The sequence below is a fragment of the Triticum aestivum genome, chromosome 3D (genome assembly GCF_018294505.1).
Source record: "Triticum aestivum cultivar Chinese Spring chromosome 3D, IWGSC CS RefSeq v2.1, whole genome shotgun sequence".
In the NCBI taxonomy this organism is placed as follows: domain Eukaryota; kingdom Viridiplantae; phylum Streptophyta; class Magnoliopsida; order Poales; family Poaceae; genus Triticum; species Triticum aestivum.
The window spans coordinates 114,597,845-114,610,594 of NC_057802.1; the positions used below are offsets into that span (position 1 = coordinate 114,597,845).

At 47.3% G+C, this 12,750-nt stretch overlaps 1 protein-coding gene across 1 annotated transcript; it reads right to left on the reverse strand.

Moving 5' to 3' along the window:
- Window positions 1-996: 996 nt before the first annotated feature.
- Window positions 997-2,392, reverse strand: LOC123074304 (uncharacterized). Its single transcript, XM_044497186.1, has 4 exons — window positions 1,839-2,392; window positions 1,637-1,753; window positions 1,479-1,559; window positions 997-1,393 (listed from the first exon to the last, which is right to left on the reverse strand). Exons 1-4 carry the CDS (start codon window positions 2,316-2,318, stop codon window positions 1,235-1,237), a joined length of 837 nt encoding a protein of 278 aa, XP_044353121.1. The 5' UTR covers window positions 2,319-2,392; the 3' UTR covers window positions 997-1,234.
- Between the last annotated feature and the right edge of the window lie 10,358 nt (window positions 2,393-12,750).

Genomic DNA, 12,750 nt, shown 5'->3' on the forward strand with positions numbered 1-12,750 from the left:
CACTTCTGAGCCTAGGCTCAGCCGCACCCTCCCCTACAAAAAAAAAACAAAATTAGTACTAGAAAAATTCAAAAAAATCCAAATTTTTTGTGTGTGGTAGATAATTTGATGCGTGAGGTACGCTTCAATTTTCAAATCATTTGGAGATCTGAGCAGCTCTCGGTAAAAAAGATAAATTCGGGGTCTGTAAAAATGTTTACTGTTTATGTGTGCTGACCCGATTTGTCTTTTTTGCATAGAGCTTCTTAGAAGTCCAAATGAGTTAAAAATTTAAGCGGACCTCACGTGAAAAAAAATTCTACCATGCAAAAAAATTGGAATTTTTTGAATTTGTTTTGAATTTTTTGTGATTTTTTTTCTAGACGGGTGCAGATGAGTCTGGGCATCAAAACGCCGCACTCGATTAGAAATACAGAAACAGTAAAAAGTTTGCCTCCAATATCAAGTCATTTTGCCAATCCGTCGAGAACCAGGACGTGCATACAACAACTTCAACATTGTTTAAAAACCATCAAGAACAAGATTAGAAGAACTAGCTTCGTCTATCTATCACTACATAACACCGACAAACTCAGCTGGAGAATCAACATCTCAGGTCTAAGAAGAATACTCGAGCTTCACAATTCTGCATCCATTACCAACTATATCGTTACCAACTAGATGTACCAACTACTCCATTTCTGCGACACTATTACTTGTCTTGGATATGAATGTATCTAAAACTAAAATACGTCTAGATACATCCATTTCTGCGACAAGTAATTTCGAACGGAGGGAGTATATCGCTAACAGGATTAGAAACTCAGTTGTAGACCACTTATGCATGTACCAACTAGATGTACTTTTTCCTTGTATAAACTACTTTGCCACCGACCAAGTCTTAGGACGAAAAAACTAAATAGCTACTTTGCCGCCGCGCACTAACCGCTAGTATTTGTTTACGGAGGGAGTATCAGACTAGTGTGTAAAATATATGCATACGTGGTGTTTCATACTTCTCGTACGGTCTGAAGATTGCACTCTTCGTCAATATGACACAGGGGAAATTTGGTAGCCACAAAGCACACAAAGAGATAAGACTTCATGAGTACATGAACTCACAGGCACTGAATCAACTACACAGTACACACGCAACTACGCTAGCAAGGCACAAAGATGCGTCACAAGAGTGGTCAGCACTCAACACAAACATTGCCTTCAGGCCAGAAGAAACGTCAGCAGTGTATCAGGGGGGCTAGGTGCTGGACTCCGTTGATCCCTTGGCCAGCTCGTACTTGTTCTTGAATTCTTTCCAGGCGTCCATGGCGTTCTTGGACATCTTCTCGATGTCGTCGGCGGTGGCCGTCTCCGGAGATAGCATGGTCTCCACCGCCATCATCATGTTCACCACGGCCTGGACAAAACAGAGTTGAGCACACGAGAAATTGATCACATGCAGGCTAGGCAGGCTGTATTAGCGGTGGCAAGGAAGCATTTACCAAATGTAAATATGGCCTCGAGTCACGTTGGTAGCGGCCAGTCAGCTGCTGGCAGACTTCTTTTGCCCTCTGCCATTCTCTCTGCGTGGTGATTAAACAATGTGTCAGAACGGTTAATTCGTCTTCACAGAGCACAGGAATGGAAGACAAGAAGTCACCTGATTGATGAGCACGTCGGTGAGCAGCAAGCCGAGGTCGAGCTTTCTCTCCGAGTCGCGCGACGCCGCCCACTCCTTCTGCAGCAGGCTCGTCAGCTTCCCCCTGTCGCCGATGTGCTGCGCATGGCATGAACACAAGCTCCAACTCGATCATTACACGAGTCCAATAAAAGCAATGGCATCGCACAAGCAGAGAGAGAACCTCCTTGGTGACTTGCTCGAAGACGAGGTCCATGAGCGTGGCATTTTCTCTGGGCGCGTCCTCACGCCGGAACAACGAGTCCGAGAGCGCGCCCACGCTCGTCCTCACCGCCGCCGACGCGGTGCCGCCCCGCTCCGCTCCGTCCGTGACGGCGTTGAGCGTATACACCATGGCAGGCTGCACGAGGACGGCGCCGGTGCCGCCGCCGCGCGCTGACCACGAGGCGCCGCCCAAGGTCAGCGCGAGCGCGACGCCCGCGCCCACCCTGAGCGCGGACCAGGGCAGCGCCGGCTGGCCTCCCTTCGCCGGTGCCAGGGGCTCCGAATCCGTCGCGCTCGCCTGGGCGCGCAGCGCGCGAGGCCTCCATCGTCCCGACGCTCTGGCACGGGCCGGGGCGCGGCGGCGTCGCATGCCGGCACCCGGAGCGGCACGTGCTCCGGTCACCGTGGCGCGCGACGCTGTGCAGAGCGAGGACTCCATGCGCTTGTTAGATCGCTCGACTCGATCGCGGTCTGGGGTGTGGAAGCGTCTAGTGATTCAGCTTGTGTTCGTCTCTTTCGACTTTATTCGGACGTTTGTGCCTCTTCATGCATGGCGCTTTACATCTTTTGCTACAGCAAGCAAGGCATCAAGCGCGACCTGCTTTTTAGTATAGTACGGTTAACGAGCCAGGGCTACTAAGTTTCAGGTCCTTTTATTTTCTTTCGAGACCATAAGCTCATGTCATTTTATGAACCTAGTAATATCGAGATTTCCGGATTGAGATCTTCACCATCTCAAGCAATTACAGACCTTCCATAAGCATAAAGTCGACTTGAATCGGCATAATTTTGTCGCGCATTCTCTTTTTCTAGTCCTGTGGTACGGCGTTCAGGATTTGCTCCTTCCACAAGCAAAGAACTATTCTGACTGCTCTGTTGTAATAAAGCTAGAGTAGAGCCGACGTACAACTCGGCCACCTGGGTCCAAGTCTTCACGAATACAAGGTCCCCCGACTTTCCCCTCCCCTCCCGAGCTGCTCGCGCGGGCGGCTCCGGGGGGCCAAAACCCTAGCCGCCGCCGCAAGTCCCTCCCCTCCCCCCTTCCCCTGGCCACTACCGCCGCCGGTGCCGGCGGTGGTGGCGGCGCCCGTCCGTCAAAGACGGCGGGGACGGTCGGCGCGTCCCGGCGTGCCTCTCTCGCGCGGGGGAGCGGCGCCAAGTGGGCGGCGCGGGGGGTTTCCCTGGTTGGAGGCGCATGACGAGGAGCGTTGGGAGCGGCGGCGAGTGGCCGGGAGCCAGCAGAGGCGGATCTGGCGCGAGGTGAACCTCCAGCAGGCGCCGACGGAGGGGGCGGCGCGGTGGGCCCTGCTTGCAGCGGTGCGGCGGTGTTTGGCCTGGTGTGGCGTGCGAGCGGCTGCCGGCGATGGCTGCGGAGTGGTGGCTCCCATCGGTTGTGTGCGACGCCGGCAAGGTGCTGGAGGCTGCGGGGAGGGAGATGGAGTTGGCCGCTGGTCCAGGCGGATTTCTTAGGCGCTATGTACGCAGCGGCCGGGATATCAAAGACGCTGGCTTTCTCGGGTCCGTCTGAGTCCCGCTACCCATTCGCCGTCTTTCTCTTTGGCAATCATGGATGGTTGGTGCGTCGACAAGGATTGCTCGTTTGTAGTTGTTGTTCGGTGCCGGCCGAGACGCGGCTAGATGTTCTGTCTAGGACATGCTCCTTCGTGTTGTGTCTGTAAGTGTTGTAAGTGTGGGTGTGTAGTTAACTACACTTGTTGTTCGCATCAAGTCGTAATCTTTTGTACTTAATCTTCTGCCTTCTATAAAAATATGGTACGCCAAGGCATACTCTTGAAAAAAAGTGTTCATGAATGCGACTCATGTTCATCTTATTTACAAAAAGTAGGGGCCTCCCTACTATATTTTTCAATTAAACAAATAAGAAAACCATTGTTGAAGAAATTTATTAACCGGTAGTTGCTCGGTTGGCTGATGAGTAGAGATTAATAGACTAATCAATTAATTAATTAATTAATTAATCATTCGATTTATCAGTTTATTGGCTACTCGCTGGACCTATGAGTAGGAATTAATCAGCAAGTTAACAATGATGTTCTTCAAAGCCTCAGTGAAGTAATCGATAAATGAATACCTATACAACCCACCTATCGAAATTTGAACTAAGGACATCTTGCCAAAAAAATGGTGTTATTTGTTCTACCACCACAATTCTAGCACGCCTGCATTTTCTTAGCCATACTCAGATTATGCCAAACTTTCCACAACTTAACGCGACAATTCCCTGCCAAACTTTTTGCGTCTTGCCGCAATTCTCCCTCTATATCGAAATATAAGACGATTTTTGACACTACGGAGGGAGTGTGTGCTAAGATCGGTAATGATTTTTTGCTTGTGTCATTCCATACTTTCTTAGCTAGACCCATACTTTTATCAATCTTTGCACAACTTGTGGCGAGCAATTTCACATCCAAATGTTTTGTGGCTTGTCACAGCTTAGCCAACAAAAATGTGGCAAATTATGGCAATGGCTATAAATTAAACATTCTGAAGACTGTTGAACACATTCTGGCTTTAGACACCCTCGTCACAATATAATAGTTGGTTTAGGCATCCAACAATCTTATAGCCGATCTCAAGTTATAAGGGGTAGGTTTCTTCTAAATCTTCTTTCTTGCCTCACGGGCATTGTAACCAATTGTGTAGTTATATTCCTACTCAGTGATGACAATATAAAAGAGTGGCCACTATTAGGTTAGTCAGCCTCCCAGGTCATTTGGCATGGCACCAAAGCTAGATCTTCCGTATCACATCTTGTTTGATCTATCGACTCCCATGATCACATGTTCCTCAGTGATGTGCAGCAATCTTCTTAGTCTCAAGTATCAGTTTTTCTCACATGAGGATTTGCTTCTTCAGTTTCAGTGTTAGGTGTCATTTTCTTCAGTTTTGTTGGTAGTTTTGGTGTTAGGTGTAACTTTTCTTCAGTCTTGTGAGTTACCACACATGTAGGTTGTAAGTGCATCTAGTGCCCCTTAGTGATTTTGGTGTATTGAAGACTTATAGGTTAAGGGACTGATGCGTTTGTGAGTGTACACAGGTCTATAAGTCTATGAGGAGTTTGATATTTATAGAGAAAGTCGACCCCTAAAAATGAATGTCTTCGACTGAAGACTTTGAATTTCTGAAGACTTTGAAAGTGAAGAAATTGGTGTGACCTTGAAGACCTGGCATTATTCGAGGAACATGAAGCGTGAAGACTTTTGTTTTCGTAGTTTCATTTTCTCTTTCTTTAGTCATAGGAAACACCGTACTGTTAAAGGGGTCGAGGAAATACTAAGGAAAATTTTCCAAATGATACTCAACTCAAATCCTACACTTACCAATCCCTTCGAGTGAAGCCATTGAAAATCTCATACAGCTCAGTCAATTTCTTCAGTGACAGAGATAAAGTTCTTCTGGTCTCTGAGAAATTTGTTCTGACTGAGGAGTTAGGAATTCGCCAGTGTGGATTGCCTACACAGTGAGGAACATGATAGCCCTGAGGTATTTGATACTCAAAATTCTGACCGTTGCTGTGCTATGCGCCAGCTGTCCCAAAATATCTACCCACCTAACGGTCATATCATTGAAGGGCATTTATGTCTTATCATGTCGGGCTGCTCCCTAGGCTATAAATAGCCGCCCCTACAACCACTAGCTGGTTGGCTGCTCCGAGAGAAACTGACACTTGTCATTTGAGAGCATCCCATCCTACGAGGACTTTGAGCGAAAATCATCAAGTGAGGAAAAACCCAAACCCAAACACCTACAAACCCAAAGTGATTGAGCATCACTGAAGATACTGATCTTGCGTAGATCCGACTCTTGTTACCTTTGAAGACTGTGCTTCTTCCAGACGGTTAGGCGTCATGGTCTGAGCATCCAAGAGGAAATTGTGGATCGCCAAGTGACCAAGTTTGTGAAGGTTTGGAAGTCACCTGAAGACTTACCACGAGTGATTGGGCAAGGTCTGTGTGACCTTAGCTCAAGGAGAATACGATGAGGACTGTGTGTCCGGGACTATGTGTGTTGGAAATATGCCCTAGAGGCAATAATAAATAGTTATTATTATATTTATTTGTTCATGATAATTGTCTATTGTTCATGCTATAATTGTGTTATCCGGAAATCGTAATACATGTGTGAATACATAGACCACAACGTGCCCCTAGTAAGCCTCTAGTTGACTAGCTCGTTGATCAACAGATAGTCATGGTTTCCTGACTATGGACATTGGATGTCATTGATAACGGGATCACATCATTAGGAGAATGATGTGATGGATGAGACCCAATCCTAAGCATAGCATAAAAGATCGTGTAGTTCGTTTGCTAGAGCTTTTCCAATGTCAAGTATCTTTTCCTTAGACCATGAGATCGTGCAACTCCCGGATGCCGTAGGAGTGCTTTGGGTGTGCCAAACGTCACAACGTAACTGGGTGACTATAAAGGTACACTACAGGTATCTCTGAAAGTGTCTGTTGGGTTGACACGGATCGAGACTGGGATTTGTCACTCCGTATGACGGAGAGGTATCTCTGGGCCCACTCGGTAATGCATCATCATAATGAGCTCAATGTGACTAAGGAGTTAGCCACGGGATCATGCATTACGGTACGAGTAAAGTGACTTGCCGGTAACGAGATTGAACAAGGTATTGGGATACCGACGATCGAATCTCGGGCAAGTAACGTACCGATTGACAAAGGGAATTGTATACGGGATTGATTGAATCCTCGACATCGTGGTTCATCCGATGAGATCATCGTGGAACATGTGGGAGCCAACATGGGTATCCAGATCCCACTGTTGGTTATTGACCGGAGAGGCGTCTCGGTCATGTCTGCATGTCTCCCGAACCCGTAGGGTCTACACACTTAAGGTTCGGTGACGCTAGGGTTGTAGAGATATTAGTATGCGGAAACTCGAAAGTTGTTCGGAGTCCCGGATGAGATCCCGGACGTCACGAGGAGTTCCGAAATGGTCCGGAGGTGAAGAATTATATATAGGAAGTCAAGTTTCGGCCACCGGGAAAGTTTTGGGGGTTATCGGTATTGTACCGGGACCACCGGAAGGGTCCCGGGGGTCCACCGGGTGGGACCACCTGTCCCGGAGGGCCCCATGGGCTGAAGTGGGAGGGAACCAGCCCTTAGTGGGCTGGGGTGCCCCCCCATGGGCCTCCCCCTGCGCCTAGGGTTGGAAACCATAGGGGTGGGGGCGCCCCACTTGCCTTGGGGGGCAATTTCCCCCCTGGCCGCCGCCCCCCTTGTAGATGGGATCCAGGGCCGGCGCCCCCCCTCCCAGGGGCCTATATATAGTTGGGGGGAGGGAGGGCAGCAAGACGACAGCCCCTGGCGCCTCCCTCTCCCTTTGCAACACCTCTCCCTCCCGCTTGTGCTTGGCGAAGCCTTGCCGGGATCCCCGCTACTTCCACCACCACGCCGTCGTGCTGCTGGATCTCCATCAACCTCTCCTTCCCCCTTGCTGGATCAAGAAGGAGGAGACGTCGCTGCTCCGTACGTGTGTTGAACACGGAGGTGCTGTCTGTTCGGCACTCGGTCATCGGTGATTTGGATCACGGCGAGTACGACTCCATCAACCCGTTCACTTGAACGCTTCCGCTCGCAATCTACAAGGGTATGTAGATGCACTCCTTTCCCCTCGTTGCTAGTATACTCCATAGATGGATCTTGGTGATGCGTAGGAAATTTTAAAATTCTGCTACGATCCCCAACAGTGGCATCATGAGCCAGGCCTATGCGTAGTTACTATGCACGAGTAGAACAGAAAGCAGTTGTGGGCGTAGATGTTGCCAATTCTTCTTGCCGCTACTAGTCTTATCTTGTTTCGGCGGTATTGTGGGATGAAGCGGCCCGGATCGACCTTACACGTACGCTTACGTGAGACAGGTTCCACCGACTGACATGCACTAGTTGCATAAGGTGGCTAGCGGGTGTCTGTCTCTCCCACTTTAGTCGGAACGGATTCGATGAAAAGGGTCCTTATGAAGGGTAAATAGAAATTGGCATATCACATTGTGGTTTTACGTAGGTAAGAAACGTTCTTGCTAGAAACCTATACAAGCCACGTAAAAACTTGCAACAACAATTAGAGGACGTCTAACTTGTTTTTGCAGCATGTGCCTTGTGATGTGATATGGCCAGAAGATGTGATGAATGATATATGTGATGTACGAGATTGATCATATTCTTGTAATAGGAATCACGACTTGCATGTCGATGAGTATGACAACCGGCAGGAGCTATAGGAGTTGTCTTTATTTTTTGTATGACCTGCGTGTCATTGAATAACGCCATGTAAATTACTTTACTTTATTGCTAAACGCATTAGCCATAGAAGTAGAAGTAATCGTTGGCGTGACAACTTCATGAAGAAACAATGATGGAGATCATGATGGTGGAGATCATGGTGTCATGCCGGTGACGAAGATGATCATGACGCCCCGAAGATGGAGATCAAAGGAGCAGAATGATATTGGCCATATCATGTCACTATTTGATTGCATGTGATGTTTATCATGTTTTGCATCTTATTTGCTTAGAACGACGGTAGTAAGTAAGATGATCCCTTATAATAATTTCAAGAAAGTGTTCCCCCTAACTGTGCACCGTTGCGAAGGTTCGTTGTTTCGAAGCACCACGTGATGATCGGGTGTGATAGATTCTAACGTTCGCATACAACGGGTGTTGACGAGACTAGCATGTACAGACATGGCCTCGGAACACACGCAATACACTTAGGTTGACTTGACGAGCCTAGCATGTACAGACATGGCCTCGGAACACGGAGGACCGAAAGGTCGAGCATGAGTCGTATAGAAGATACGATCAACATGGAGATGTTCACCGATCTTGACTAGTCCGTCTCACGTGATGATCGGACACGGCCTAGTTAACTCGGATCATGTTTCACTTAGATGACTAGAGGGATGTCTATCTGAGTGGGAGTTCATTGAGTAATTTGATTAGATGAACTTAATTATCATGAACTTAGTCTAAAATCTTTACAATATGCCTTGTAGATCAAATGGCCCACGTTGTCCTCAACTTCAACGCGTTCCTAGAGAAAACCAAGCTGAAAGATGATGGCAGCAACTATACGGACTGGGTCCGGAACCTGAGGATCATCCTCATAGCTGCCAAGAAAGATTATGTCCTAGAAGCACCGCTAGGTGAAGCACCCATCCCAGAGAACCAAGACGTTATGAACGCTTGGCAATCACGTGCTGATGATTACTCCCTCGTTCAGTGCGGCATGCTTTACAGCTTAGAACCGGGACTCCAAAAGCGTTTTGAGAAACATGGAGCATATGAGATGTTCGAAGAGCTGAAAATGGTTTTCCAAGCTCATGCCCGGGTTGAGAGATATGAAGTCTCCGACAAGTTCTTCAGCTGTAAAATGGAGGAAAATAGTTCTGTCAGTGAGCACATACTCAGAATGTCTGGGTTACACAACCGCTTGTCTCAGCTGGGAGTTAATCTCCCGGATGACGCGGTCATTGACAGAATCCTTCAGTCGCTTCCACCGAGCTACAAGAGCTTTGTGATGAACTTCAATATTCAGGGGATGGAAAAGACCATTCCTGAGGTATATTCGATGCTGAAATCAGCGGAGGTGGAGATCAGAAAGGAACATCAAGTGTTGATGGTAAATAAAACCACTAAGTTCAAGAAAGGCAAGGGTAAGAAGAACTTCAAGAAGGACGGCAAGGGAGTTGCCGCGCCCGGTAAGCCAGTTGCCGGGAAGAAGTCAAAGAATGGACCCAATCCTGAGACTGAGTGCTTTTATTGCAAGGGAAGTGGTCACTAGAAGCGGAACTGCCCCAAATACTTAGCGGACAAGAAGGCCGGCAACACCAAAGGTATATATGATATACATGTAATTGATGTGTACCTTACTAGTACTCGTAGTAGCTCCTGGGTATTTGATACCGGTGTGGTTGCTCATATTTGTAACTCAAAACAGGAACTACGGAATAAACGGAGACTGGCGAAGGACGAGGTGACGATGCGCGTCGGGAATGGTTCCAAGGTCGATGTGATCGCCGTCGGCACGCTGCCTCTACATTTACCTACGGGATTAGTTTTAAACCTCAATAATTGTTATTTAGTGCCAGCTTTGAGCATGAATATTGTATCAGGATCTCGTTTAATTCGAGATGGCTACTCATTTAAATCCGAGAATAATGGTTGTTCTATTTATATGAGAGATATGTTTTATGGTCATGCTCCGCTGGTCAATGGTTTATTCTTGATGAATCTCGAACGTGATGTTACACATATTCATAGCGTGAATACCAAAAGATGTAAAGTTGATAACGATAGTCCCACATACTTGTGGCACTGCCGCCTTGGTCACATTGGTGTCAAGCGCATGAAGAAGCTCCATGCAGATGGACTTTTGGAGTCTCTTGATTACGAATCAATTGACACGTGCGAACCATGCCTCATGGGTAAGATGACCAAGACTCCGTTCTCCGGAACAATGGAGCGAGCAACCAACTTATTGGAAATCATACATACCGATGTGTGCGGTCCAATGAGTGTTGAGGCTCGCAGAGGATATCGTTATGTTCTCACTCTCACTGATGACTTAAGTAGATATGGGTATGTCTACCTAATGAAACACAAGTCTGAAACCTTTGAAAAGTTCAAGGAATTTCAGAGTGAGGTTGAGAATCAACGTGACAGGAAAATAAAATTCTGACGATCAGATCGTGGTGGAGAATATTTAAGTCACGAATTTGGTACGCACTTAAAGAAATGTGGAATCGTTTCACAACTCACGCCGCCTGGAACACCTCAGCGAAACGGTGTGTCCGAACGTTGTAATCGCACTCTATTGGATATGGTGCGATCTATGATGTCTCTTACCGATCTACCGCTCTCATTTTGGGGCTATGCTTTAGAGACTGCCGCATTCACTTTAAATAGGGCTCCATCGAAATCCATTGAGACGACACCGTATGAATTATGGTTTGGGAAGAAACCTAAGCTGTCGTTTCTAAAAGTTTGGGGATGCGATGCTTATGTCAAGAAACTTCAACCTGAAAAGCTCGAACCCAAGTCGGAAAAATGCGTCTTCATAGGATACCCTAAGGAAACCATTGGGTATACCTTCTACCTCAGATCCGAAGGCAAGATCTTTGTTGCCAAGAATGGGTCCTTTCTGGAGAAAGAGTTTCTCTCGAAAGAATTAAGTGGGAGGAAAGTGGAACTTGATGAGGTGATAGTCACCCCTTCCGAATCGGAAAGTAGCGCAGCGCGGGAAGATGTTCCTGTGGTGCCTACACCGACTGGGGAGGAAGTTAATGATGATGATCATGAAGCTTCGGATCAAGTTACTGCTGAACTTCGTAGGTCCACAAGGACACGTTCCGCACCAGAGTGGTACGGCAACCCTGTTCTGGAAATCATGTTGTTAGACAACGGTGAACCTTCGAACTATGAAGAAGCGATGGCGGGCCCGGATTCCGACAAATGGCTAGAAGCCATGAAATCCGAGATAGGATCCATGTATGAAAACAAAGTATGGACTTTGACTGACTTGCCCGATGATCGGCGAGCCATAGAAAATAAATGGATCTTTAAGAAGAAGACAGACGCGGATGGTAATGTGACCATCTATAAGGCTCGGCTTGTCGCTAAGGGTTATCGACAAGTTCAAGGGGTTGACTACGATGAGACTTTCTCACCCGTAGCGAAGCTAAAGTCCGTCCGAATCATGTTAGCAATTGCCGCATACTATGATTATGAGATATGGCAGATGGACGTCAAAACGGCATTCCTTAACGGCTTTCTTAAGGAAGAATTGTATATGATGCAGCCGGAAGGTTTTGTCGATCCTAAGAATGCTAACAAGGTATGCAAGCTCCAGCGCTCCATCTATGGGCTGGTGCAAGCATCTCGGAGTTGGAACATTCGTTTTGATGAGATGATCAAAGCGTTTGGGTTTACACAGACTTATGGAGAAGCCTGTGTTTACAAGAAAGTGAGTGGGAGCTCTGTAGCATTTCTCTTATTATATGTGGATGACATACTATTGATGGGAAATGATATAGAATTCTTGGAAAGTATAAAGGTCTATTTGAATAAGTGTTTTTCAATGAAGGACCTTGGAGAAGCTGCTTATATATTAGGCATCAAGATCTATAGAGATAGATCAAGACGCCTCATTGGTCTTTCACAGAGTACGTACCTTGACAAGATATTGAAGAAGTTCAATATGGATCAGTCCAAGAAGGGGTTCCTGCCTGTATTGCAAGGTGTGCAATTGAGCACGGCTCAATGCCCGACCACGGCAGAAGATAGAGAAAAGATGAGTGTCATCCCCTATGCCTCGGCCATAGGGTCTATTATGTATGCCATGCTGTCTACCAGACCTGATGTAAACCTTGCCGTAAGTTTGGTAGGAAGGTACCAAAGTAATCCCGGCATGGAACACCGGACAACGGTCAAGAATATCCTGAAGTACCTGAAGAGGACTAAGGATATGTTTCTCGTTTATGGAGGTGACGAAGAGCTCGTCGTAAAGGGTTACGTCGACGCTAGCTTCGACACAGATCTGGATGACTCGAAGTCACAAACCGGATACGTGTATATTTTGAATGGAGGGGCTGTAAGCTGGTGCAGTTGCAAGCAAAGCGTCGTGGCGGGATCTACATGTGAAGCGGAGTACATGGCAGCCTCAGAGGCAGCGCAAGAAGCAATCTGGATGAAGGAGTTCATTACCGACCTAGGGGTGATTCCCAATGCGTCGGGCCCGATGACTCTCTTTTGTGACAACACTGGAGCTATTGCCCTTGCGAAGGAGCCCAGATTTCACAGGAAGACCAGGCATATCAAGCGTCTC

Bases quoted from the DNA above. Each gene is read 5' to 3' on its own strand.
- LOC123074304 (XM_044497186.1), bottom strand. From the start codon at position 2,318: ATGGAGTCCTCGCTCTGCACAGCGTCGCGCGCCACGGTGACCGGAGCA. The intron at 1,754-1,838 runs GTTCTCTCTCTG...TGCCATGCGCAG, and splicing joins TCGAGCAAGTCACCAAGGAG to CACATCGGCGACAGGGGGAA. The intron at 1,394-1,478 runs GTAAATGCTTCC...TGTTTTGTCCAG, and splicing joins CGAGGCCATATTTACATTTG to GCCGTGGTGAACATGATGAT.